The sequence below is a fragment of the Leuciscus leuciscus genome (assembly GCF_965113295.1).
Source record: "Leuciscus leuciscus genome assembly, chromosome: 24".
Classification (NCBI taxonomy): domain Eukaryota; kingdom Metazoa; phylum Chordata; class Actinopteri; order Cypriniformes; family Leuciscidae; genus Leuciscus; species Leuciscus leuciscus.
This window is the reverse complement of record NC_138723.1, coordinates 24,774,583-24,798,338: the sequence shown is the minus strand read 5'-3', so window position 1 is coordinate 24,798,338 and position 23,756 is coordinate 24,774,583. Positions and strand designations below refer to the sequence as shown.

Sequence of the window (23,756 nt, the reverse complement as noted above, 5' to 3'; positions counted from 1 at the left end):
CAGTCCTATGTCTGGTATACACTACACGATTTAACATTTGTGACATTAAAATATAACCATGACATATATTATGTTTTTATTGTGTTAGTTTAGTAAAATCATCTGCTGAAGTCTATTGCATATATATTCATACATGCATCTAACTACGCTCAGTCAACTTGCTCTCGAGACCGGTGTTTTGTCCACTCCAATATGGCGGACAGCTTACATAGAGTGGCCCATAGAAACAGCCACTAACATAACAGCATCTATGTTTATATAACCTATATGGTTCCAACACAACAAACTCACGCAGAAACATGCGCCTTGTTGCTAGAAGACACGTGACAAATGAAAATAATATCCATTCTAAAATCGGCTCAAAATATATAACATGTTTAATATCTTCCAACTGGAATGAATTATAGTCTCAAGCTAGAAAATCAGAGTCAGTGGCCACCATGCAAGTTTCTGAAAAATCTGTCAACTCGGACTTCCAAAAATTGGTAGACTGGCTCTGACTTTTGGCAGACTAATCCAGACTCCAGACGGGGCAAAAATCTGGGCAAAAGTCGTAGCTGTTGCAAAGCTTTCAAGAGTTTGACTCTTTACAGTTCCTTTAAATTCCTTTAGTGAGAGTGTCTAGTAAAATACTCAAGTCTGTCTTTGACAAGGAGACAGTTTAAATTCAGTGCACTCCAGTCAACAGTATGACAGCAGTTCATCATACTTCCACGCTGGCATTAGTGAATCCCTTTTTCCCTTCATTCACAAGCAAGGGTCTTTCTGTCCTGGTGTGCCAAACCAGTACCTGAAACCAGAACCCATTTTTCTTTTACAAACCTTGTAATTTCCAAAAACAAAAAAGGAACTGAAATGACTTAGAGAAGTTATGAAGCTTCAGGTTTAGGACTCGACTCACCTTTGTGCAGTTGGAGGCTTTGGGTTCCAGGTCACTGAGAGTGATCAGATCCTGTAGCAAACTACTCTCCTGGTATCCACCTTTTACCCCTTTTAACTTAAAGTACGCTTGAGGTTTGCTGAAGATGAGCTGAAGGTTCACTGCAAACCCAGCCATGTCGATGGCGAAAGGTCGACGAGGGTCAAACACCGTCCTCCAGCCGAACACTTTGCCTTGAGAGTTGATTTTGGGGGACTCGTACCGGAGACCTCCGACGAAAGCGACCGGCCAGACAGATGCTTTACGAGTCCAACGCATCTGCGGCACAAAGAGGATGGAATGGGGAATATGAAAGGACACAAACTATGAACAGCAGATCATATGTACTGTACCTCCTCAAACAGCTCCAAGCTGTAAGTGTTGTCATCATCTGCAAAATACACGACTCCTTTATGACCCGAGCTGGGGTTGATGTTCTCCCTCAGCCAGCGGAGAGCCAGGTTCCTCTGCATGGTGCCACGAGGAATACGTGCATTTCTGGGCTTCTTTAGCACTTTGAGATTCTGAGGCGTCTCTATGTACAAGTGGGTGTAATTCAGTCCAGTGTTCTCCAGCAGTCTGGACACCAGCGACGTCCTCTCCACCGCGTCCTCCACCACTAGCCAGTGAAGGTTGGGGACGTGTAGGAGAGTGTTGGTGAGGCGGGTCAACTCTGCCTTCTGGACAGGCCTCCTGTAGGTTGGAGTTATTACGTGAAGAGTTGGCAATGCATCAGACCAGGGTGGAGAGCGGCTGTGGACGTACTTCATCTGGATGACCTCAGTGATGTGCTTGTTCTTTATGATGCAGGGCTCATGAAGTCTAAAGTTTCTTTGGTGAGCTTTACTGACCCCAGTTCTGTTAACTGTCCATAAAAAAAAAGAACCAAGAGTTTAGAGTAGGAATGCACAATATATCGGTACCACATTATTAGCAAGCTGATATGCGTTTTTTTTTTTTTTTATTGTTATCAATTTTGGTGGATATTGGAGATTACTGGATGTATATACTACTGTGCATTTTTATTTTGTGGCACATCCAGTGTCATGGTACACAATGCTTGAAGTCATTGAACAATAGTGATGTTCCATTTTATATCAAGCTTGTAAAAAAAAAAAAAAAGGTGATCACCCGTTCATTCACTCACTAATTGAGCAAATTACTTGCAAATTTCAGAAGTTTGTAGGCCTTTCATAAAGGTTTTGCGCTAATGTTTGTGAGCTAATCTATTAAATGTGACCACATTGCTACTATCGTACCGCCAAGTGTCCGAAATCACCCCCTTTACCCTTAAATAGGCCTTTATTTGAGGGGACAGCCATTTGTAGTAGTGTAGTAGTGTTTCTTGTAGTAGAAACAATAGTAAACGTTATAGAGTGCACTCATTCAATCCCATAATGCACCGCAATAACAATAGAAAACGTTATAGAGTGCATTCTATAATTGTGCATTCCTATTGCATATATATATATGCAATAGACTTCAGCAGAGGATTTTGCTAAACTAACACAATACAAGTCAAAGGCGTCAGCGAACACGACATTAAAAAGTTACCGGGTGACCTAGTTTGAGTAAGACCTATGAGTAAAAGTAAAAGCATGTAAAAGTACCATAGTAAAAACCTGTAGTACATATAAAAACACAAACCGACACACTCTCTCCTGTGAAAGGTGAGAATGTGGCATCTACGTATACATTAGGTATACATGCCCTCAACCAGTGGTGTAGTCTAGTTTTTTGTAGTGAGTATACTCTAATATAACACCCCCAGACCCCCCACCCCCCCACCCCCCCCCCGCCGCATACTCACCCAGCCCAGAGCGTCACCCCATAAGCACCACCATACTCACTAATGCATACAGTATGCATCGACATGTAATTGAGAGCATTATGAAATACTAAGTGTTATCAACTTATTTATTTGTTATATGAATATGGTCCCTGAAGCACAGGTTTTATCAGTTGACAATTATCAACAATTTAAAAAAACAAAACATTATAGGCACAAATACAAATTTACTTTTAGAAATGGTGTTTTTGAAAAAAAATTTATTTTAAAATACATTTTACTGTGCAATTCCTTTCTAATTAATTTGAGTTAGACCGAACTTTTATTTTGGTGGGTTGTAGACATTTGAGTTTCTGTGTGTTTTAATAAACTACTATTATTATTATTATTATTATTATTATTATTAGGCCTGAAGTATACTCTGTGCAATAGTAATATATTTCTGTTATAATTTCTTGAAGTTATACAGAACTTTTATTTTGACAGGTTGTCGTAAAGACATAACAGTTTCTGTGTGTATATGAAACGAATGAATGACGATAGTTTTATCAAATGAAATGGTGAAATTCTCATCAAGTGACTCTCATAGCAGCTCTGCGATGAAATGCACATGTGTAGCCTACATCATGTCTCAATAGCTGCTACAGTGAAACTGAAAACACCACGAGCGTGAGTCACGCGTGCTTCTCTGTGTGTGTGTGTGTGTGTGTGTGTGTGTGTAGTGGAGCATACACTGAGCGCTCATTCCCAGAGACGCGTAGAACAATTGCAGTCTCTTTTAGCTTTAATATTCATAGACACTAGTCCATATCGAGATTTGATTCATTGTACAGCAGCTACTTTTGATTTATTCATTCAAAAATAGCCTAATTCCGTGACGTTCTGCTTTATATAGCAAGTTCCATTTGTGACTGGATTCCGCGATTCGATCCGTCGCTTCGCAAACACAGACGGGGTGAATTTATGAATGAAAGTGAAAGTTCTGACACAAAACGGAGTTGATACGTATCCTCACGCTTTTTTTAAGTGGGTATACGCAAATCCTTGGCCTTTTCTAGTGGGTATACGGCGTATACCTGCGTATCACGTAGACTACACCACTGCCCTCAACCATAGATATGTATACGTAGGATCAACATTCGACCGCTCCGATACACTTGCACACCCGCCATCTTGGAACGGCAAGCATGTCATCACTCACAGTATAATCAATGATGCTACAACATTACACAGCTTCTGGTTGTGAAACCGCCTAGATTTCAATTCCCGAAGAAATGGGATAACCTTTCACAGGTGAGAATGTGTTGGTTTGTGACTTTATATGTATTAGCTCAATATTACAGGTTTTTATTACATTTACATTTAATCATTTCGCAGAAGCTTTTATCCAAAGCAACTTACAAATGAGGAGAGCAATAGAAGCAATCAAACTAACAATAGGGCAACAATACGCAAGTGCAGTGACCAGTCCCAGTTATTCCAGCACAGTACATGTAGCAAGTTTTTTTAAAGTTTTTTTAATAGATATATGATATTAAGTGTTAGTATTAACGGGTCAAGTGTTGAAGAAAAAGATGCGTCTTTAGCAGTTCCTTGAAAATTCTTGGGTTGATATAGGCAGGTCATTCCACCAGCTTGGGACAGTCAAGATAAAGGTTGGTGAAAGTGATTGTGTGCCTCTTTGGGATGGCACCACAAGGCGCCTTTCACTTGCAGATCGCAAGCTCCTGGATGGTAACTTTTTAATGTTGTGTTAGCTAACGCCTTCGTCTTGTTGTATTGTGTTAGTTTAGCAAAATTATCCGCTGAAGTTTATTGCAGATATGCCCCCGGTTTCACAGACAAGGCTTAAGTCTAGTCCCAGACTAAAATGGAAATGACTAAATGGATGTGCCACAACATCTAATGGTATGTGCCAGTTGCACCATAACGTAAGATATCATCCCACTAATTGCCTAAATTAACTTGTAGCATTTGAGACAACGATCTTAGTATTTACCCTTCGGAGCTGGAAGTAACGGGTTGCCAGCACGCTGGTGCCAAAGCGTGAGGAGTAAAGTCCATGGTACTACAATCAAAACAAGTGCAAGGAAGTCCCTTCTCTTCGGCATGTCTTACCTGTGGCAAACAAGTCACCTTAGTGATTGGTATTAAACGGATACCATTTTTAATTACAATTTAAGCCGTCAACAATTATGAAAACATGATAATTGAGATAATGATCTCAGTTGTTCAGTTAAAAAAGGGTTTTGTGAGGAAGAACAGTGAATGAACCAGTAAAACCAGAAAAATAAAGCAGTTTACTTAACTCACCCAAAGGCATTTATTTAGCCTACTAACCAGATGAATCCGACGAAAACAGCGTAACATTATAACTTGCTTCTGCACAAAATAATGCGAATGCACAAGTAAACATGAACTTAAATCATGTTGTAATGGTAGATTTTTCGACGCCCCTAAACGTCTCCTGATCAACGTTCAATAATATTTATTATCAACGTCTTGACCCCTAAACACTATCACTTGGCAAATAAGATCTCTAGTGCTCCACTAACTTGCTGCACAGCAATAACTAAACAGACTCCAGACAATGCCTTCGAATATGCTTTAATCACGGCCATAGGATCTCAGACAAATTTCAGAAAGAATCCCACCAACAAAAAGAATACAACAGTTTTTATAGAAGAGGAGCATGGCAAAGGTGACAAGATACATTACATAATTTTCCTACAATATCATTGGTTCTTCATTTGCATAATTCAGCAAACCCTTCTGTTACTAGAAGCAAACTCTGGATTTCTTGATTTACTTCACTTTTCACTCAAAACTCAAAGTCATGAGTTTTTCATTTTAGATATCTGTCTAGTTTCATTTCCCCTTTTGTTATGTTCAGACATGATTGAGACACACTGACTGAGTGTTTGGGTTTTCAAAAGCATTTCAGGTTTCAAAAGCATATAATTGTTAAATCCTGCAAGAAAAATAAATGTTAGTTATGATTAATCCGCCATAATCCACCACAGCTTTATGTAATAAAACATAAATAATTCACACTTTTGTATTGCAATAGTGTACTCGTTTTCACAAGGGCTGATACATGTTTAAATTAATATATAAATTATCTGAGCATTTTGTTTTATATTTTATTTTATTTTAATTCTTGTCAATGCCATTGACTGGTTTTCAATGCCATGTTTGCCATTCCAAGTAAAATTGACTAAAATAAATAAATGATATGACTAATACTGCTCAAATTAAAATAAAAAGTCAAATTTTAGTATAAATTCCTCTTTACTTGATTAATAGGTTTATACATAGTTTCCTTGACTGAGTTCAAGATGAATCTTTTCATCATACTGGAGCTGCCAGTTTCAAATGATTATTAAACAGCAAGCACAAACTATGCAAAAGCGGCGGCTGAATTCAATCACTCGTTTTCATTCCCTCCCTCAAGTGAAATATATTAGTGGACTAATGACGGGAATAGTCAATGAGGGTATAGGGGGCGATTTCGAACACAGCTCTGGGCATGTTTGAAAAGCACTGATTTAGGCTAATCATTGTTCCCTTTTTTGGTCTAACTGAAATAATATCTCTAGAGATTAAATATATTTGAAAAATAATTCGAATTTTTTAATATGTTGAATATAATTTACTAATATGTTTTTTTAGGAGTTTTCAGTATGATGAGGAATTGCACTACAACAAAGCTGATCATATTTATTTTCATTTATTATTTCAATATTATTTTCTTTTCTTATTTTTTTACATGTATTTTTTATTTGGTTTCCAGTAAAAATATATGATTTTATTTAATTTTTTATAAATGCATGATGTTTCCAGAGTCAATTGTTTTAAATAACCATGATCCAAATTTTTGTCATAATCGAGCATCCTTGCTTCATAAGTGCCATTTGCTAAGGCAAGAATCATTATGCTTGGGGTTAGAGATTTGAACAATTTTTAAAGCATTTGCTGCCATCACTGCACACATCCCTGTAATGTGCTTTCTCTGCAGCTTCTTTTTCCCAGAAAATAGGTCAGTATAAGCTTTAAACTTTGCTTCAGTAGCAACTGAATAGAAATTTGAAGAGACCAAAAATTCGAATGCATCCTCACAATCTTGGGTCTTTTCTGGTGTTTGAGTGTGTGTCTTCAATTTCATGTCTTCAGTAGATACTCCAGCAGTACCAACGCAGTACATATCCTATGATAGAGATGTTTTTCTGTTTCTCTGCATGTTAAATGAGCTTACCGGTGTTTATCCCTCTCTTTTCATCGTCCCCGCAGCAGGCAACTCCATCAGGAACTGAGACATGCGAATAATTGAGACACATAATCACATTTAGACTCAGATATCATGAACAGTAATCATTTGATGTACAATTTCAAACAATGAAAAACATAGAATAAATAATGAAATATTTTAGAGCATAACTAGAACAAATAAATGTCCCAGATATGTATTCCTGGTCAGAATGTCACAGCATTCATACTGAACATTCTCTATGGTTTGGCAGGTCATTCTGTAAGGATTTCAGACAAACATTTTAAACATGAAGATGAATGAATGAAAACTCTGGTCAGGAACAGAGCAGCCAAGTTGTAAACGCACACATGCACGCACGTACATTCTCTCTCTGTCAATAATTTGGGTGTTAGATTTAGGTCAGACCATTGTGTGTCTCAGTAAGTCACAAAATAATGAGCGCCGCCAGGGAATCAGACTGGATCTGATTAAGCCACAGAACTGAGGTTGACAATTCAAGATTTTTACCAAAAATGTATGCACCTTTTGATGGAAATAAATGTTGTGATGTTATTTCCATCGAGAGGTGGATGGCCATGATGTGTCTTCCTACATGGTTGTTTAAGTAATGAAAAGCTACACACTCCATCAATTAGATGAACTGGTTAGAAGAACTGTTGGCAAACATATAACATGCTAGAAACATAATAATCACTGCAAAAATCATAGACTCTTAAGCATTTGCCTATTTAAATCCAAACAGGGACTTTTTTTTATTTTTGTCCGGGCAGTGTATAAACATTTGTATATAATAAAAACCTATATAATAAGAATTTAATATAAAAGTATTTTTTTTAAATCAGTATTTATACAACATGTAAGTACTTACATTGTACTGACATTATGCTAATTTAAATAAATGCATTGCATTTAACAGTAAAACAAATGGAAAAGGAAAAGGAAAAATAAACATTAAAAAATGAATGTGGAGGAATGTGCTTATTTGTCATTAAAACAAATGGCATAATGCAAACAAATCTTTTCATTATGATTGATTCATAATTCATTCATAATGTTCTCCAAAACACTGTCAAATAACCCAAACTCCTTTACATTTTCTTCATGATCTACGGTTCAATTTTTCTGGAGATCCTTCATAAGCATCCTAATCTTTTGCCTGTCCCCATTTCTTATGCAAGAGGCCCAGATTCACTCCGTACTTGTTTAGACAAACATTTAAACAACCAATAAAAAGGCAGCACTGCTTGGTGCCTCACACTAGTCTCAGTTTGTTTATTGTGCGCGTGTCCCAGAGGGAGATATGGATGTGTTGCTAAATTTGGCTGGAAGAGAAAGAGATGATATATTCAGCACAACTGAAGCTTGCATAAAAAAAGCTTAGTTTTTTGTTTTCCAATTTCTTCCCAATTTTTAAAACTGTGACAATAAAACATTTAAACGCCATACATCTCACACTTTTGCAATTAAAGAGAAAGCATATCACCGTTTAAAATTTTTATATTAAAGCCAGTTATACTTACATATTGCATCTATCTTTCGTTGCCTTGACGCAACCATTTACAGTCAGATATCCTGCTGGTAGCCTTTGAGAGAGAAAAGACAATAAGAGACGGAGAGAGAGAGTGGGTTGGTGTGAGCAGTGCCAGGGCCAGCAGGGGATGAGAGGTCATCCCTCCGGAAGAATGCGTCCTCTCATTCTGACAACAAAGAGTGCAATTGTGGATGCTGATGGGAGATGGCAGCAAAAACAAAGGGCAATCATCAACAACGTCACCAACTGAAATTCCCAAAACATGAGGAATATAATAATATTACCTCAAGAATGAGGCTTTGTTTTACAAATGTTTAGTTTAGTTTATTAATTTATAAAGCACATTTAAAAACTACAGATGTTCAAACCGTGCTGTACAAAAAATAAAGAACATAGGCCTATAAAACATCTGAAAAACCAATTGGACAAATGAAAATGATACACCCTGAAACAGAATTAAAACATAAAGAATAAAAACAAATAGATTCTTCAAATAGATTTAAACTGCCTGGTTCAGATTGCACGATTTTGGCACGATACGTTTGACGGAGGGTGTCGTGGGGATTAAAGAAAATGAAAGAAAGATTTTGTAGTTTCATCAGGCAGAAGTCAGCTTCAAGACTCACAAGGAGTTCGTTGGCCGCCCCGCTAACAGTTACAAAGATCACAGCAGTTATACCCTTCACCAATGTCTAAGCTACGTCATTACTTCAGGTTGAATGATTCTGATTGGCTAAATAGATAAACATAGTAATTTTCCACACATGGACTGATAGGCAGTAGCACATCTCCATAGTCTGTACGGCTACCACCAGGACCCTGAGTTAGGGACCCTGTGTCCCTCCGACGTCACAAGACTGTGTGTCCAGGCGCCAACATGTCAAAGAAAACAAGTCAGTCAATCTCCAATAATGTCAGTGGTTCCTTAACCTATAACCAAGAAGACTAACACACACACACACACACACACACACACACACCGACACACAGCTTCTTCAAGGTTGGATTTGGCCAGGCTCTAACTATAAACAGGATAGTCTTCTTAAAACATCAAGATAATACATCTGAAGGAACATTACCTAGCTCAACCTGGCAAAGACTGAGCTTCTCTGCCTCCCTGCCAATCCAGACTGTCAGACATCAGACAATGAAATCAGACAGAGATGGAAATTAGGCAGAGGAGGAGATTGGACTGGGGTGGAAATCATACAGGAGATCAGACTGAGTCGGAAATCAGAGAGTGAAATCAGACTCGGGGTTGATATCACACAGTAAAGACCGAGGTGGAGATTGGATAGTGAATCAGACTGTCAGAAAGTAAATTCAGACTGAAGTGGATATCAGATAATGAAATCAGACTGAGATGGAAATCAGACAGGAGGAGATCAGACTGAGTTGGAAATTGGAGAGTGAAATCAGACAGCGATGGAAATCAGACAGTGAAAGCAAACTTGTGGTGGATGTCAAGGAGTGAAATCAGACTGTCTGAAAGTAAAGTCAGACTGAGGTGGATATCAGACAATAAAATCAGACTGAGATGGAAATCAGACAGGAGGAGATCAGACTGAGTTGGAAATCGGAGAGTGAAATCAGACTCGGGTTGATATCAGACAGTAAAGTCAAACTGAGCAGGAAATCAGACTCAGATTGGATAGTGAAATCAGACTGAGATGGAAATCCGGCAGAAGAGGAGATCAGACTGAGTTGGAAATTGTGCAAATAGTACCAGTTCCTGAATACAAACTCTAAAATCTGAAAGTATGCATAATGACTGTTGCTATGGCAACAGAGGGACCAAATCTGGCGGAAGATCGCTGGTAAAAATGACAGATGTTCCCTTCCTCTCTTATGTTCTCCCTCCCTGTATTTCTCTCTCTCGAACTGATGTGTATTGTTTCACTATGAGATTTCCTAATACAGTCTCCACAAACGATGTGCAAATACAGAAGCTGAAAATGCTTGCCCTGATTAAACTGACGAATCAAACATATACCAAGAGACAAGTTTTTGTGGCTTTTAGTTTTAACAGGTTTTTTTTAAGTAATCAGGTCATTAAAAGCTATTAATGCAGTCCTTTACTACACGGGACAGTGCTGTGAGCTCCTGGGGCGGTTTGGCTGATGTCCATTGATTGATGTCCATGCACATGTCACAGTTGAGTTTAAAAACACCCTCTAACTGTCCTACTCGATGCCTTCAGCCTGCAGACAAAAACCCCTGCACGGTCACATCCATGTGCTACAGTAATCACAGTCTCTCAGCTGGAAAGACAAAACCCAGAAAGGAAACATACGGCGACGTATTAAATAGCCTTGTCTTAGCACAGCACTTCCATGTGGCTGGGTCTCTAATTGTTTTAGAAATTATATTAGCAATGTCAGAGTATGAATTAATGATGGTTCAGTCCATTAATTGTAGGAGAAGAGTTTATTTTTTACCTGAATGCTTTCAAGTGTGCCGATTCCCGCCCTGCACAAATTCTTCACTCATTTTTTTGTTTTTCTTTCCTTGCTCCTGCAAATGCTTTTAGTGAATAATTTAAAGGCACATTCTAATCTAAAATGTGTTTTTACAAAACAGAGAAAACAAGACAGACACTGTAACAACCTTATCTGAAGAGGAGTAAAGCATTCTGTGCTGCTTCTCTCTTTCTCTCTCTGTATGTCTCACTCTCACACACACACACACACACACACACGCACAAACACACGTAATTTAAACATGGAGATGTCGATTTCTGAACATTTCCATGGGTGGACAGATCCATTAGAGACTTTAGGCATTGAACTGTTATTTGAATATCGAAGTGTTTCATATAACTTTGGCTGTAAAAATCTAAACAGCATGTCAGATTTGTGAACTTTGTGCTGTGTTTAAAAGTGAGGGTAATTTAAAACCCACAATGTAAAAAGTGGAAACCTGCCATTTTTTTTCTTAAAAAGCTGTTTTTTATTGATTTAAATGAATGAATTGGTAAATTAATGCATTAATTAATAATATCTTAATTAGATGTTAAAAGTTAATTTAGATGTTTTTTTGTTTTTGTGTTTTGCTTTTGTGACCAGTGTTTTTCAGTACAGGCATTATCATTGAAATTTTGAGTCACCAAGGCCACTGGTCACATATTTTACAGCAGTGGATATTTCTCAGGGCTGATTTTGTCTGACAAAATTCCCCAACATGTTGTCACACTATATGGGGTAGGTTTTCACAGTGGAAATCTATTATTAAAATCAATTAATAATATAATCATTTAAAATGGAATTATTTATTATTTGCTTAAATTTCAGTAGAAAGACATTGCAACAATTATGAAATATAAAAACATTATTTGAAATAATATTTGTATTATTTGAAATAATAAATACAACATCAAGTATCACCATGAATTGGTTTTATATTAAGTATTCCCCCGGTTTCACAGACCAGTCTTAAACCTAGTCCCAGATTAAATGCATGTTTGAGCTGTTTTAATTGAAAGCAACTTGAACTGACATATCTTAACAAATGCCAGTGCCATTGTTTTGTCTCAAGATGCACATTAGCAATGAAATAAAAAATAAAAATATAATGCAATAAAAAATCAAAGATTTAATCAAAGCCCTGTCTGTGAAACCAGGCCATCAAGACAAAACAGGGCATACTTTATGCTTTCTATTTACGCCATCTAGTGGTTGTAGTGCAATGGCTGGCTACATCTTTGCTTCAGCACCATTGGACATGTCATGTTAAAGGGATAGTTCACCCAAAAATAAAAAGTCATTAATTACTCACCCTCATGTCGTTCCAAGACTTTCTTTCAACTTCGGAACACAAACGAAGATATTTTTAATGAAATCTGAGAGCGTCTGTCCCTCCACTGACAGTTGTTGTAGGACTTTGACACTTCAAAAAGTTCATAAAGAGATCGTACAACTAATCCATATGAATTGAGTGGTTTAGTCCAAATTTTCTGAAGAGACTCGATCGCTTTATATGATAAACAGATTTAGGCTTTTATTCACATAAACAATCAACTAGCATCAGTTGTGGGAAGCTCTAGCATGTTCATTTGATATGTAAGAACCAATAAATTTCATTCTCGTGTTACGCAGCACATTTGAGCTTCCACAAGATGCTTGTCCTGTATTCACATAAATAAAGCTCTGTATGTTTTCGAATCGCTCTCGCTGTAGCCTGCTTAATAATGTCATATAGCGATTGGTCTGCACAGTGCTGTGTCAAGTCAAACACACCTCAGGTTGTACAGCGGCACATGATAGGGGGAGACCGGGGACGGTTGCAACACTTTTTGCATTTCTCTCAGACTATTTGGACTAGACCAACCAAATTTGTATATTAAACTTGCATCTGTCTGCTAATTACCCATACCATTTAAAGATGATTACATATGACATATCGTTCACAGTATTTATTTGAATGGAAGAAGCCAGATGTTGCAACTGACCCCGACCCAGGGGACAGTTGCAACATGTTAAAAATATCTTAAATTTCACTAATTAACTTTAGCTTTTTGTCTCAATGAGCATATAATTCTGAAAATATTAACTGTTTTAGGCCTTCTATAATGTAATAGTATTATTTATTTATACAATAATATTATTGTAGCCTATTCATATTTATCAAATAACAGTTATTGAGTTTGTTTGTTTATGTGTAGAACATAGGCATAGATTCAGTGTGCAGGTGTTACAGATGCTATTCAATCTCTCCATATTTCAGTGTCAGACAGGAAGAATTAAACAATTTGCAATGCAACATACTTTTATTAAACATGCAATTTATAACTTGTTGCAACCGTCCCCAACCCTATCAGCCATGACAGAACATCATACGCCTGCTAGACACACTGACTTTGACACATGCTAACCATGTCACTTAGAAGTCAACAAAACAATAATTCAAACTAAGTAAGTTTTGATTAATTCATACAAAATGTCATCATGACAAAAATACATCTCATGAAAAAATTTACTTTCATACCTCCAAAACAAGTTTTGTTCAATAAATGCAGCAGCAGATGTTGAATATGTCTTCTGTCTTCTTGGTGGGTGGAGGGTCTAACTGTGCATGTGCAGTGTAAGTGTCATTACTCTTGATTGGAGAAAAATGACATGTTGCAACCATCCCCTGTTGCAACTGTCTCCGGTCTCCCCTACAAGTCATAGCTCTCAAAAAAATGATGAGTTTACAAGCTCTTGAAGGCTTTTTTAAAGTACAAAATCCTTATGAAATTACAACATGCTGTGAATACACCTCTGATCTTGCACGTCAAGCAGGTTCGTTACTGGTTTAAATGACTTACCTGATGCAGTGAGATCCAATCAGAAGGAGAAGTGATAAATACAAATGATTTTATTTATAAATGAAGAATATTATGAATAATAAAAAATTATAAATCAATGAATATTTAGATACATTTGGAAGTAATAATCAGATTTTAATTGCAAGTAAAAAAGTAACAATAAACAAGTCCTTAACTAACTATCTCTTAGTAAAATAATATTGCCCATGAGCGAGATTCAAGAGCAAGAGCAATGAGCTATGCCAATATTTATAGGCCTATGTTCAGATCAGATCAGGAAATGTAAATCATTTAAAAAATATATTTTCTAAGAATCAGGCATCTTGGTATTACATTCTGTAAGCGTAGTTAAACATTGTGGTTTTAACACTATAGAAACAGAAAGAGCCAAATAAGCCTTTTCAGCATGTCTGGACTTTATGCTAATACTTTCTGTAAAAACCACAAGCTCATGCAACATTTGATATTAGATTCGATAACAGACATTGACGAGAAATATATCTCAACTTTTAGAGAAGTAACAGCATGACATGTACTTTTTCAGAGCAGAGATGAACCAAAGTTCTGGTTTTAATAGAATATATATAAATTATGAGTAGGCCTATATGATATTAAAGATATAATAGACAAAAAGATATTCCAAAGAATTCAAGAAGATAATAGACAAAGAATTCATAAATTAATTAATACAAGAACAATGTGTTTGAACGGATTAATCATGTAAATAACCATAAAGAATATCATAATATCATAAGCAATAATTTTCTTCATCATTACCATAACAAATGCTTTTCATTTCAATCCAGCAGTTAAAAATAATACTTCGGGTATATTGATTTTAATTCTTAGAGGAGATTTAAAACTACTCCACGAATGCAGCAAAATTATATAAATGGACTGCAAGAAGACTAAAGCCCGCCCACCGCGATATAAATGACAGGTTGACAGCCAATCAGAACAGAGATTAGAGAAGGAGCTCCTGCAACGGCGTGAATTCTGAACGCGAGCTCGGGCTGTCGGAGGTACATTTTATTCCTTCTTTCTAATGAAACTGTCAAGCAACATTAACTGTTCAAACAAGATATAAGTCGAGAAATATTTCTATGTATCTTAGCATTACATTATAAATACGTTTAGTCAGCACTCTGCACAGTGGTAGTAAGGACGCTTGTTGTTGAGGTCAGAATCAGTGTTGTTACTGCATTCGCCGTTTTGATGCACTGACGTCACCGCGCGTTTTTGTAATCTCGTGCGCTGCGCGTGCTGATACCAAAGCGCGCTTGCGCTGTCAAAGGCTTTTTTTAATACGGTTTAAAAAGCGCAGGATGATCAAAAACGCCTCCTTTATTCACACAGCATTTGTTTACTCAACAATCATCGTTTTAATCAATTTTTACTTCCATTGAGAGGGCATGTGTCCCCATGCAATGTGCAGAAAGCACTTATGTTATTTTTATCCGGAGTTTGTCATTCTTGCAAGAGATGTTCCCTTGACCCCTGCATCATGTTTCAAATTCGTATTGCTGTATAAGACTTTGGCCACTCAAGAAAACCTTTGGCATTTAGACTGCATGAGGTCTGTAGAAAGTGTGGAATTTTCATGAAAGCGTCCTCTGTTCCCCTCTGATTTGTCTGATTGTGAAGTCTAAATAGTGTTGAGTCTTTGTTTTTTCTCAGATGTATTTGCTGGTCCACTTCACTGCAAGCTGCTTGCATAGAGACTAAAGTAAACTGACTCTGAGATGTTTTCCAGGCACAGCAGTGAATGCCGGCTGAAGAGAGGCCGCCTGTCGCCCATGCAACTTTAAGGAACCTGGACAGGAGCTGAAAATCTTCATCACCCCTTAGTAATCGGATGAAATGATTTAGACCTTTGGATCAGTTTTTGAGAGTTCGTGAAGTTTCATCAGAAGAAAACTGGTTAACAGAACTAAAGGCTTTTGTCTAGTGTTATAAGAACCTTTTTTGGCTGTAATCTTGCAGCATTGTTTCTGAGTTTTCTTTTATTGTAAATTTGTTGCTTGTATTAATTCACAATCTCACAACCGCCATCATGGGAGCAGCAGATTATGGATATTACCGCACTGTTATATTTATCTCAATGTTTGTGGGCTACATGCTATATTACTTCAACCGAAAGACTTTCTCCTTTCTAATGCCATCAGTGATGGAGGAGATTGATCTGGATAAAGAAGATCTTGGTAAGTGTGTTGTGTGTAACCGTTCTAAAGTTTGGGATCAGTAACTTTTTTTTTTTATATAAATATATAACAAATTCATGCTTTTTCAGCAAGGTTGTGTTGATTTGATCAAAAGTGACAGTAAAGACTGACAGCCAATCAGAAAGATACAAAATATGATACAAAAGATTACTAAAGATTATTACAAAAGATTACTGTTTTTAATAAATGCTTTTCTTTTGAACTTTATATTCATCAAAGAATCCTGAACAAAATGCATCGCAGCGTCCACAAAAATATTAAGCATTAACTGTTTTCAACATTGATAATAGTAATATTTCTTGAGCAGCAAATCAGCATATTAGAATGATTTCTGAATGATCATGTGACACTGAAGACTGGAGTAATGATGCTGAAAATTCAGCTTTGCCATCACAAGATTTTTTTTTTTTTTACTGTATTTTCTGCTCAAAGAGACTGACCAAAAACATTAAGAAATCTTACAGACCGCAAACTGTATATATGTGTGTGTGTGTGTATATACTATATATATATATATATATATATATATCACACAGAGGGTCCCTGCCCTGTCTTTCTATTCACTCCTTGCCTTGAAAAAAACATTGAAGACCCCTGTTGTAGTGCAATGCAGTATTTCATGGCTTACTAAGAATGCCAAAGCCACAAAACACCCAGAGTAGGTTCTTTCACTTGTGTCTTTTCCTGTTCCCTGTGATGCAGGGCTGATCACCAGCAGTCAGACTCTGGCCTACGCCATCAGTAAGTTTATCAGCGGAGTGCTTTCTGACCGGTTCAGTGCTCGCTGGCTCTTCGCCACCGGGCTCTTCATTGTAGGCACCATAAACATCGCCTTTTCCTGGTCATCCACCGTCATGACGTTTACCGTGCTTTGGTTCGTGAACGGGTTTGGCCAGGGTTTCGGCTGGCCACCATGTGGAAAGGTGCTTCGGAAGGTAAGACTGACCCTTTGCCTTTAAAATCTGTCAGTATGCACCTGTCTTCCAGTGTTGGCAGTGTGACGGGAATAGCTGGGAATTGCATCTGCTGACCTCACACTGATGAATGCCACTAGATATTTTGTAGATGCAACAGCTGATCCTTGTGGAGTCAAGCTGCGAGAGTTACGATACACTTAAATCTAATTTAAGCAACCAACAACAGTTAACTTTGCCAAACCAACCTGGAAGCACTTGTTGGTCTGCGGTAAAATAAAAAATATTGAATATGACATACATTTCAGTGGGTGTTCAAATGCATAGTCATTAACTGGCATTGCTTTGGATTTAGGTTTATTTTAAAGAACTTAATCTTATTTAATTGCTATTCAGATTCTAATATTGTTTACCTAGGATAGATATGCTAATGATGATATAGCATATCATCATCATTAGCCTAGGTAGTCTTTTTAGATAAAAGAAACCTAATTATTTTTGTAGTCTTTTTATATTGATTATTTTTTTTACTTCAGGAACATCCCAAAAAGAGGTTTTATTCATTTTTATCTAGCATTGGGCAGATGGAATGGCACAGAAACAAGTTACATGAAATAAATACTAATATAAGAAGTTTTTTTAATCATTTCAAATAAAGGTAATCAAATGGTTTCTACTTGAGATTTACACATGGTTGTTTATTGAAAGGTGAAGAACAAGCATCATGCCTTGCTTGTAAAACTCCAATGACTGTTAAACATATTTTATTGGTGTCAACTGTTTTTAATGTAATTTCATTCAGAGAAATTATTAACTGGTATATTTAAAAATGTACCACGTGAATTTATCTTTGAATTTTTATCTTGTGTTTTATGTCTTTAGCTAGTTGTTAATTGTATGGTTTTTATTATTCACTTGCCATGATCCTGCCATGAAGATAGCATTGTTGCTGACATAGCAATAAAAAAAAAAATATATATATATATATATATACATTATCCTAAGCAATTTTGACCTCAACATGTAGCTAAGTTGACCATACTATGGAGCCCCTAAAGGGACATGGTAATGAAAAAAAGATCTGGAAAACAATTATGAACACAAAAGTTTCTCAGGGAATGCTGCATTTTTGCGAGCGGACGCAAAAGTTTTGATATATATTTTTTCTTCCCATATCTTTTTTTCTTCCCACCACCATGTCTCTTTATGGGCTGCGTACTACTTAGATGTTAAATAAACTAGAAGCCTTTTCTAGAAAATAGCTTAAAACCTGTATTGACATTGTGTGTTTTTTTGTTTGTTTTTTTAATGGCCTTGTTCCGGCTTTTTCCAGTGGTTTGAACCGTCTCAGTTTGGCACATGGTGGGCCATCCTGTGCTGCAGTATGAACCTGGCAGGTAGTCTGGGACCCATCATCACTACAGTGCTGGTTCAGTACTATAACTGGAGAATCATCATGTCCATGTCTGGGGTGATTTGCATGGCCGTCGCTGTCGTTTGCCTTCTGACGGTGAAGAACGAACCCAGTGATGTGGGGCTGCCCAACATTGAGCCTGGAGCTAAAAAGGGCAAAGGGAAGAAGGGAGGTAAGATAATACCTTAATTGTTCATTGTTTTTATGTTTATGCTGTTTACAATATGTTTGTTTGTTATTGGCTACTGTCAATCCACTCGGTCTCCACTGTTGTTCCAGGCCCTAATGAGGAAAGCAGTCTAAAAGAGTTTCTGTTGTCTCCGTACCTTTGGGTGCTGTCTGCGGGATACCTGGTTGTGTTTGGGGTAAAGATCGCCTGTACTGACTGGGGTCAGCTCTTCCTCATGCAGGAAAAAGGCCAGTCTGCCATGATGGGTGAGTCTGGTACTTTATAGCTATTTATCCTGAAGCTTTCTGTGTTGTTTATGGTCCGTCTGAGGATGCTAACGTGTTTGTTTTCTACAGGCAGCTCATACATGAGCGCGCTGGAAGTTGGAGGGTTTTTTGGCAGCATTGGAGCTGGTTATCTGTCAGACAGGGCTGTTGCTCGGGTGGGTTCGGTTTACAGTATAATCCATTAATTTGGAATGTACAATGTATCAGATTATATCTAATAAAATCTCTTACTTCAAGAAAAACCTTAATAATGATAATATTTGTTGCAATAGATTGATCATATTGGCCGTTATATTAATATTTAGAAATAAAATAATACAATAATAATAATAATAATAATAATAATAAATGTAAAGTGAATTAAAATAATGGCCTTAATAATAATAATATTTGTTGCAATAGATTGATAATATTGGCCGTTATATTAATATTTAGAAATAAAATAATACAACAATAATAATAATAATAATAATAAATGTAAAGTGAATTAAAATAATGGCCTTAATAATATTAATATTTGTTGCTATAGATTGATAATTTTTTGCCATTATATTAATATTTAAAGTAATAACTATAGATTTAAAATGAATTAAAATAATAATAAATTTTTGCTATATTGTTGCATTCCTAATTTTTTTTTTTCCATTAATTTGTAAGTTATGAATGGAGATCATTTCATCTGTTAAACAGTGACTTCCTATTTTACAGCAAGGGCTGGGTATCTATGGTAATCCTCGCCATGGGCTACTCCTGATGATGATGGCAGGCATGGCTGTGTCCATGTACCTTTTCCGGGTTACCATCACACCAGAGACTCCAGAGGTGATTTTTTTTATTTATTTTTTATCTAAAAATTATTCAAAGTGCTTCAATAGCAATGTTTCCATCCACCTATTTTTACACAAATTTTGCAATATCTCAGAAAAAAAGCTGGATGAAAATGACAAGATGTGCGTAAATTCAAAAAATGTGCATAAAAAAACAACAACTTGCATCTGATTAGAAGACATGCACATAGTAATTTACTATGACGGAAAAAAGAGCTAAAGTTGCTTTCTTGATTGCAGCAACATTTTATGACACATATTTTGCACCAATTTCTCAGGAAGTGACAATTTCGTTCTGTTGATCTCATGGGATGGAAACGTTGCATTCTATGAAAAGGTTTTATGCAAAAAGAGAGATTCCAATTTCCCCCAAAATGGAAACATAGCTAATTTGTGCTTTCTTGTGTTAGTTAAATGGTTATGTGTGCTTCTTCAGGAAGCACCGCTATGGGTTTTGGCACTCCATCCAGTTTCAGTCCTCACTGGTGTCTCAGAGAAAGAGGTATAGAGCTCCAATAATTCACTAGAATGAGATAATTTAGCCATCTTTATTGTCTTCACTTTAATGTTGTCTAATACAACATTTTTTAATCTCTTTCTATTCTGCAGCTTTGGATTTTGATTCTTGGTGCTGCATTTGGATTTTCCTCATACGGTCCAATTGCCTTGTTTGGGGTTATTGCGAGTGAGAGCGCCCCCTCCAATTTCTGTGGGACATCGCATGCCATTGTAGCTCTGATGGCAAATGGTAAATCTGCACAAATTGTTTCATGACAAAATGCATAAAGATAAAATGCTCTAAATAACCATATATTTCTTTCTTTTTTTCATTTTTTTTTTTCAGTTGGTGCATTCATTGCTGGCCTGCCATTCAGCACAGTTGCTAAACGCTACAGCTGGGACACAGCTTTTTGGGTAGCAGAAGTCTCCTGTGCTATAACAACAGTTTGTTTCTTCTTTGTGCGTAACATGCGCACAAAAATGGGCCGCCTGCCTAAAAAGATGGACTAATCCTCTTATTAAAATGATCCAATCAGAGAGCCCTGCAAATGTGACCGCACTCGATTGGGACATCTGGGCCTGGTTTCACAGACAGGGCTTAGATTAAGCCAGGGTTAGGCTTTAGTTCAATTAGGGCATTTAAAGGTGCAGTATGTGAGTCCAAATTCAAAATATTGAAGAGAGTTGTTTCCCCCGAAATAATATTGGGTAAATTGGCAACGTGTGGTATCGCACAGACCAAAACAAAAACACAAATTCCGACACGGAACACACATTTCAAAGTAAAATAACTGGCTGTAGAAGTGTTTTTCAGAGAAACGAATATGTGAACTCAGCATGTTTCCTAAATATCTGCAAACATATTATAATATTTTTATGCTTTAGTACAGTCAAAAACTTAGTACATACAGCACCTTTAAGTATATTTTATAAACGTGCCTTAGAAAAAAACATTACTGGTGTGCATCTTGAGACAAAACAATGGCACTGACATATTTTTAAGATACGTCAGTGCAGGATGCTTCCAGTTAAAACAGCTTAAAGATGCATTTTAGCCTGGGACTAGACTTAAGCCTTGTCTGTGAAACCGCGGGCTGGTCTTAAAGTTCACACTTAAAGATCACTTAAAGTTAGTTCACACAAAAGTGAAAATTCTGTCATCATTTACTCCCCCTTGTGTCATTATAAATGAAACACAAATGAAGGGATCGTAAAATAAATCCATATGATTGGAGAGGTTTTATCCATGTCTTTTGAAGAGACACGATATCTTTATAATGTTGACACCCTCATGTCATTTCAAACATATAAAACTTTCTTTCATAAAAACCTAAATTAAATCTGAGTAATTGATGACAGAATTTTCATTTGTGGGTTAACTAACCCTTTAAGGAACTGTTTTTAGGGTTTTAATGCCAGTGTTACTGTTGCACTTTAAAAAAAATATTTTTTTAAATTGCATTTAGATAACCTAAGAAGATAATCAGTATCACATTGTTTTTTGTTTTTTTCATTAGCTTATTCGGCAGCAATATCACAATATTCACACACACTTTAGAGATGAAGTGGCTCCACTGTACATCTTTCAGAAGAACAGAACTTGTATTACTGTAAGAATAGAAATGTTTACAGATTCAAGTATAAAAAGTTGTTTACTTTCTTAGTTTGTATCAACATGAATTGTTTCACATGAATGTTGTTTGACTTGTTACTTTCTATGTATGCTTGTTCAATTGTTGAGTAACAGCTTTAGGTACGGAGAATTGAGGATCATCTCTCTCCAGTGTACACATATTTTTAATAGACACACATTGTTCTTTTGCACTTTAACATTTGTACTTTGTACATAACCTCCAGTATTAAAGCGGGAATTTTATTTTTGAAATACAGGGGTTGGACAATGAAACTAAAACACTGGTCAATATAGTGTTGGAGGTTTTACGCCTATGCGCACTGATTTTACACTCAGTATAAGCAGAGTGTGAAGGTTGAATTAGCAGAGCAATAGCACATCTGAACATAACATATTGCAATCCACACAACATAATGGCAGACATATCAGAGTTCAAAATAGGATAAATTGTTGGTGCGCGTCTCACTGGCACATCTGTGACCAGGACAACAAGTCTTTGTGGTGTATCGAGAGCTATCCAGGGTAATATCTGCATACCACCATGTAGTAACTGTCGACACAAAAGGAAGCTGTCTGAAAGGGATGTCCAGGTACTAACCTGGATTGTATCCAATAAAAACATAAAACCACAGCTGCCCAACTCACTGCAGAATTAAATGCGCTCCTGTTTCCACCAAAACTGTTCGCCTGGAGTCAATATTCACAGTCGGGCTGCTATAGCCAGCATTTTGGTCACTCGTGCCAACAGTGCAAATCTTGGGCGGTGGACAATGTGAAACATGTATTGTTCTCTGAAGAGTCCACCTTCACTGTCTTTCCCACATCCGTGGGAGTTACTGTGTGGAGAAGCTCCAAAGATGCTTAACTCCCAGACTGTTGCTGCCCGGAGAGAAACACGGGTGATGGTTTGGGCTGCAATATCATGGCATTCCACATCACTGCCAAAGACTACCGAACCAATCTGGAGACCGTGTGCACCTAATGGTTCAAACATTGTACCCTGAAGGGGGTGCCGAGTATCAGCATGATAATGCACCAATACACACAGCAAGACTTGTGAAAGTATGGTTTGATGAAATGAAAGTGAAGTTGAACATCTCTCATGGCCTACACATATTTTTGAGTCACTTTAGGGTATTTTGGAGGAGCATGTCAGAAAACTTTTTTCTCCACCATAGTGACCTATATGTAGTATAGTTACACCATACTAATAAATTATTGTGGGCTAAAACCAGGTGTTTCAGTTTCATTGTCCAACCCCTGTATGTATCCAATTCTTACTAATTTCATGCAACCAGCAGGATCCTTTATGATGAATAAAGATGTAAAAATGTAGGATGTTTATTGTACAATTTTTGCTTATGTCCACAGGATCATTTTAAACACTGGACTTGATCACTTTTTTCATTTCGTATTTTTATTGTGAGCATAAACTTCATAAGATCTTAAGTAGTTTTTCATATTTATATTATTTTTTCAAATGACTATGGTGTTAAAACAATGCATTCTTAGCAGCACTTCTTTACAACTTCCAGTTCAGTCATTGCATCCTTGAACAAAAAGTATGTGCTTCAATCGAAAATGTGAATAGACTAACAATTCTCTGTAAACGAGTTTGATTAGACGTTCTCTGTTTTTCATGCAGCTCCCATGAGCAGGACGAACCAGCACATTGAGTACAACAGTAATAGCCTACAACCCTGGCACTTACCATATAAAGGACATAAATATTTCTTTCTCTGAAACTTTCTAGTGACACTGTTAAAGGGGCGTAGAATGTACAATAGATAGTAAGAAATTGGTTTGATTTTGTCAGATTTTGCAACATAAACTAAACTACCCAGAATTTGTTTTTGTTTGTTTTTTACAAAAATGTCTAGCCTACATATATTTAAGGTTTATGAAATTGAAAATAGCTCATATATATATATATATATATTACTTTAGGGTATTTTATATACACATATATAAATGC

At 36.7% G+C, this 23,756-nt stretch overlaps 2 protein-coding genes across 6 annotated transcripts; one reads left to right on the top strand and one right to left on the bottom strand.

The window, feature by feature from the left end:
* Positions 1 to 59: 59 nt before the first annotated feature.
* LOC309489661 (galactosylgalactosylxylosylprotein 3-beta-glucuronosyltransferase 1-like) lies at positions 60 to 11,146 on the bottom strand. Of its 4 annotated transcripts, XM_082158529.1 has the most exons (7): positions 10,948 to 10,967; positions 8,499 to 8,561; positions 6,964 to 7,017; positions 4,708 to 4,826; positions 1,273 to 1,784; positions 902 to 1,198; positions 60 to 790 (listed from the first exon to the last, which is right to left on the bottom strand). In XM_082158529.1, exons 4-7 carry the CDS (start codon positions 4,817 to 4,819, stop codon positions 704 to 706), a joined length of 1,008 nt encoding a protein of 335 aa, XP_082014655.1. In that variant the 5' UTR covers positions 4,820 to 4,826; positions 6,964 to 7,017; positions 8,499 to 8,561; positions 10,948 to 10,967; the 3' UTR covers positions 60 to 703. The 4 variants fall into 4 exon arrangements, with proteins under 4 accessions (XP_082014655.1, XP_082014656.1, XP_082014658.1 ...); XM_082158530.1 differs by lacking the exon at positions 4,708 to 4,826 and having other exon boundaries at positions 8,499 to 8,675; positions 10,948 to 11,146; XM_082158532.1 differs by lacking the exon at positions 4,708 to 4,826 and having other exon boundaries at positions 10,948 to 11,146.
* Positions 11,147 to 14,775: 3,629 nt separating this feature from the next.
* Positions 14,776 to 21,842, top strand: slc37a4b (solute carrier family 37 member 4b). Of its 2 annotated transcripts, none has more exons than XR_014202364.1 (10): positions 14,776 to 14,836; positions 15,568 to 16,015; positions 16,739 to 16,971; positions 18,284 to 18,536; positions 18,644 to 18,799; positions 18,890 to 18,975; positions 19,529 to 19,642; positions 20,058 to 20,149; positions 20,257 to 20,395; positions 20,492 to 20,630. XR_014202364.1 is itself a non-coding variant. In XM_082157822.1 (10 exons), exons 2-10 carry the CDS (start codon positions 15,868 to 15,870, stop codon positions 20,656 to 20,658), a joined length of 1,362 nt encoding a protein of 453 aa, XP_082013948.1. In that variant the 5' UTR covers positions 14,776 to 14,836; positions 15,568 to 15,867; the 3' UTR covers positions 20,659 to 21,842. The 2 variants fall into 2 exon arrangements, 1 of the variants encoding a protein (XP_082013948.1); XM_082157822.1 differs by having other exon boundaries at positions 20,084 to 20,149; positions 20,492 to 21,842.
* Positions 21,843 to 23,756: the final 1,914 nt, after the last annotated feature.

Bases quoted from the DNA above. Each gene is read 5' to 3' on its own strand.
- LOC309489661 (XM_082158529.1), bottom strand. From the start codon at position 4,819: ATGCCGAAGAGAAGGGACTTCCTTGCACTTGTTTTGATTGTAGTACCA. The intron at 1,199-1,272 runs GTACAGTACATA...TTTGTGCCGCAG, and splicing joins GCTTGGAGCTGTTTGAGGAG to ATGCGTTGGACTCGTAAAGC. The intron at 791-901 runs GTGAGTCGAGTC...TTCTGGTTTCAG, and splicing joins AAGCCTCCAACTGCACAAAG to GTACTGGTTTGGCACACCAG.
- slc37a4b (XM_082157822.1), top strand. From the start codon at position 15,868: ATGGGAGCAGCAGATTATGGATATTACCGCACTGTTATATTTATCTCA. The intron at 18,537-18,643 runs GTAAGATAATAC...CTGTTGTTCCAG, and splicing joins GGGCAAAGGGAAGAAGGGAG to GCCCTAATGAGGAAAGCAGT. The intron at 18,976-19,528 runs GTGGGTTCGGTT...CCTATTTTACAG, and splicing joins CAGACAGGGCTGTTGCTCGG to CAAGGGCTGGGTATCTATGG.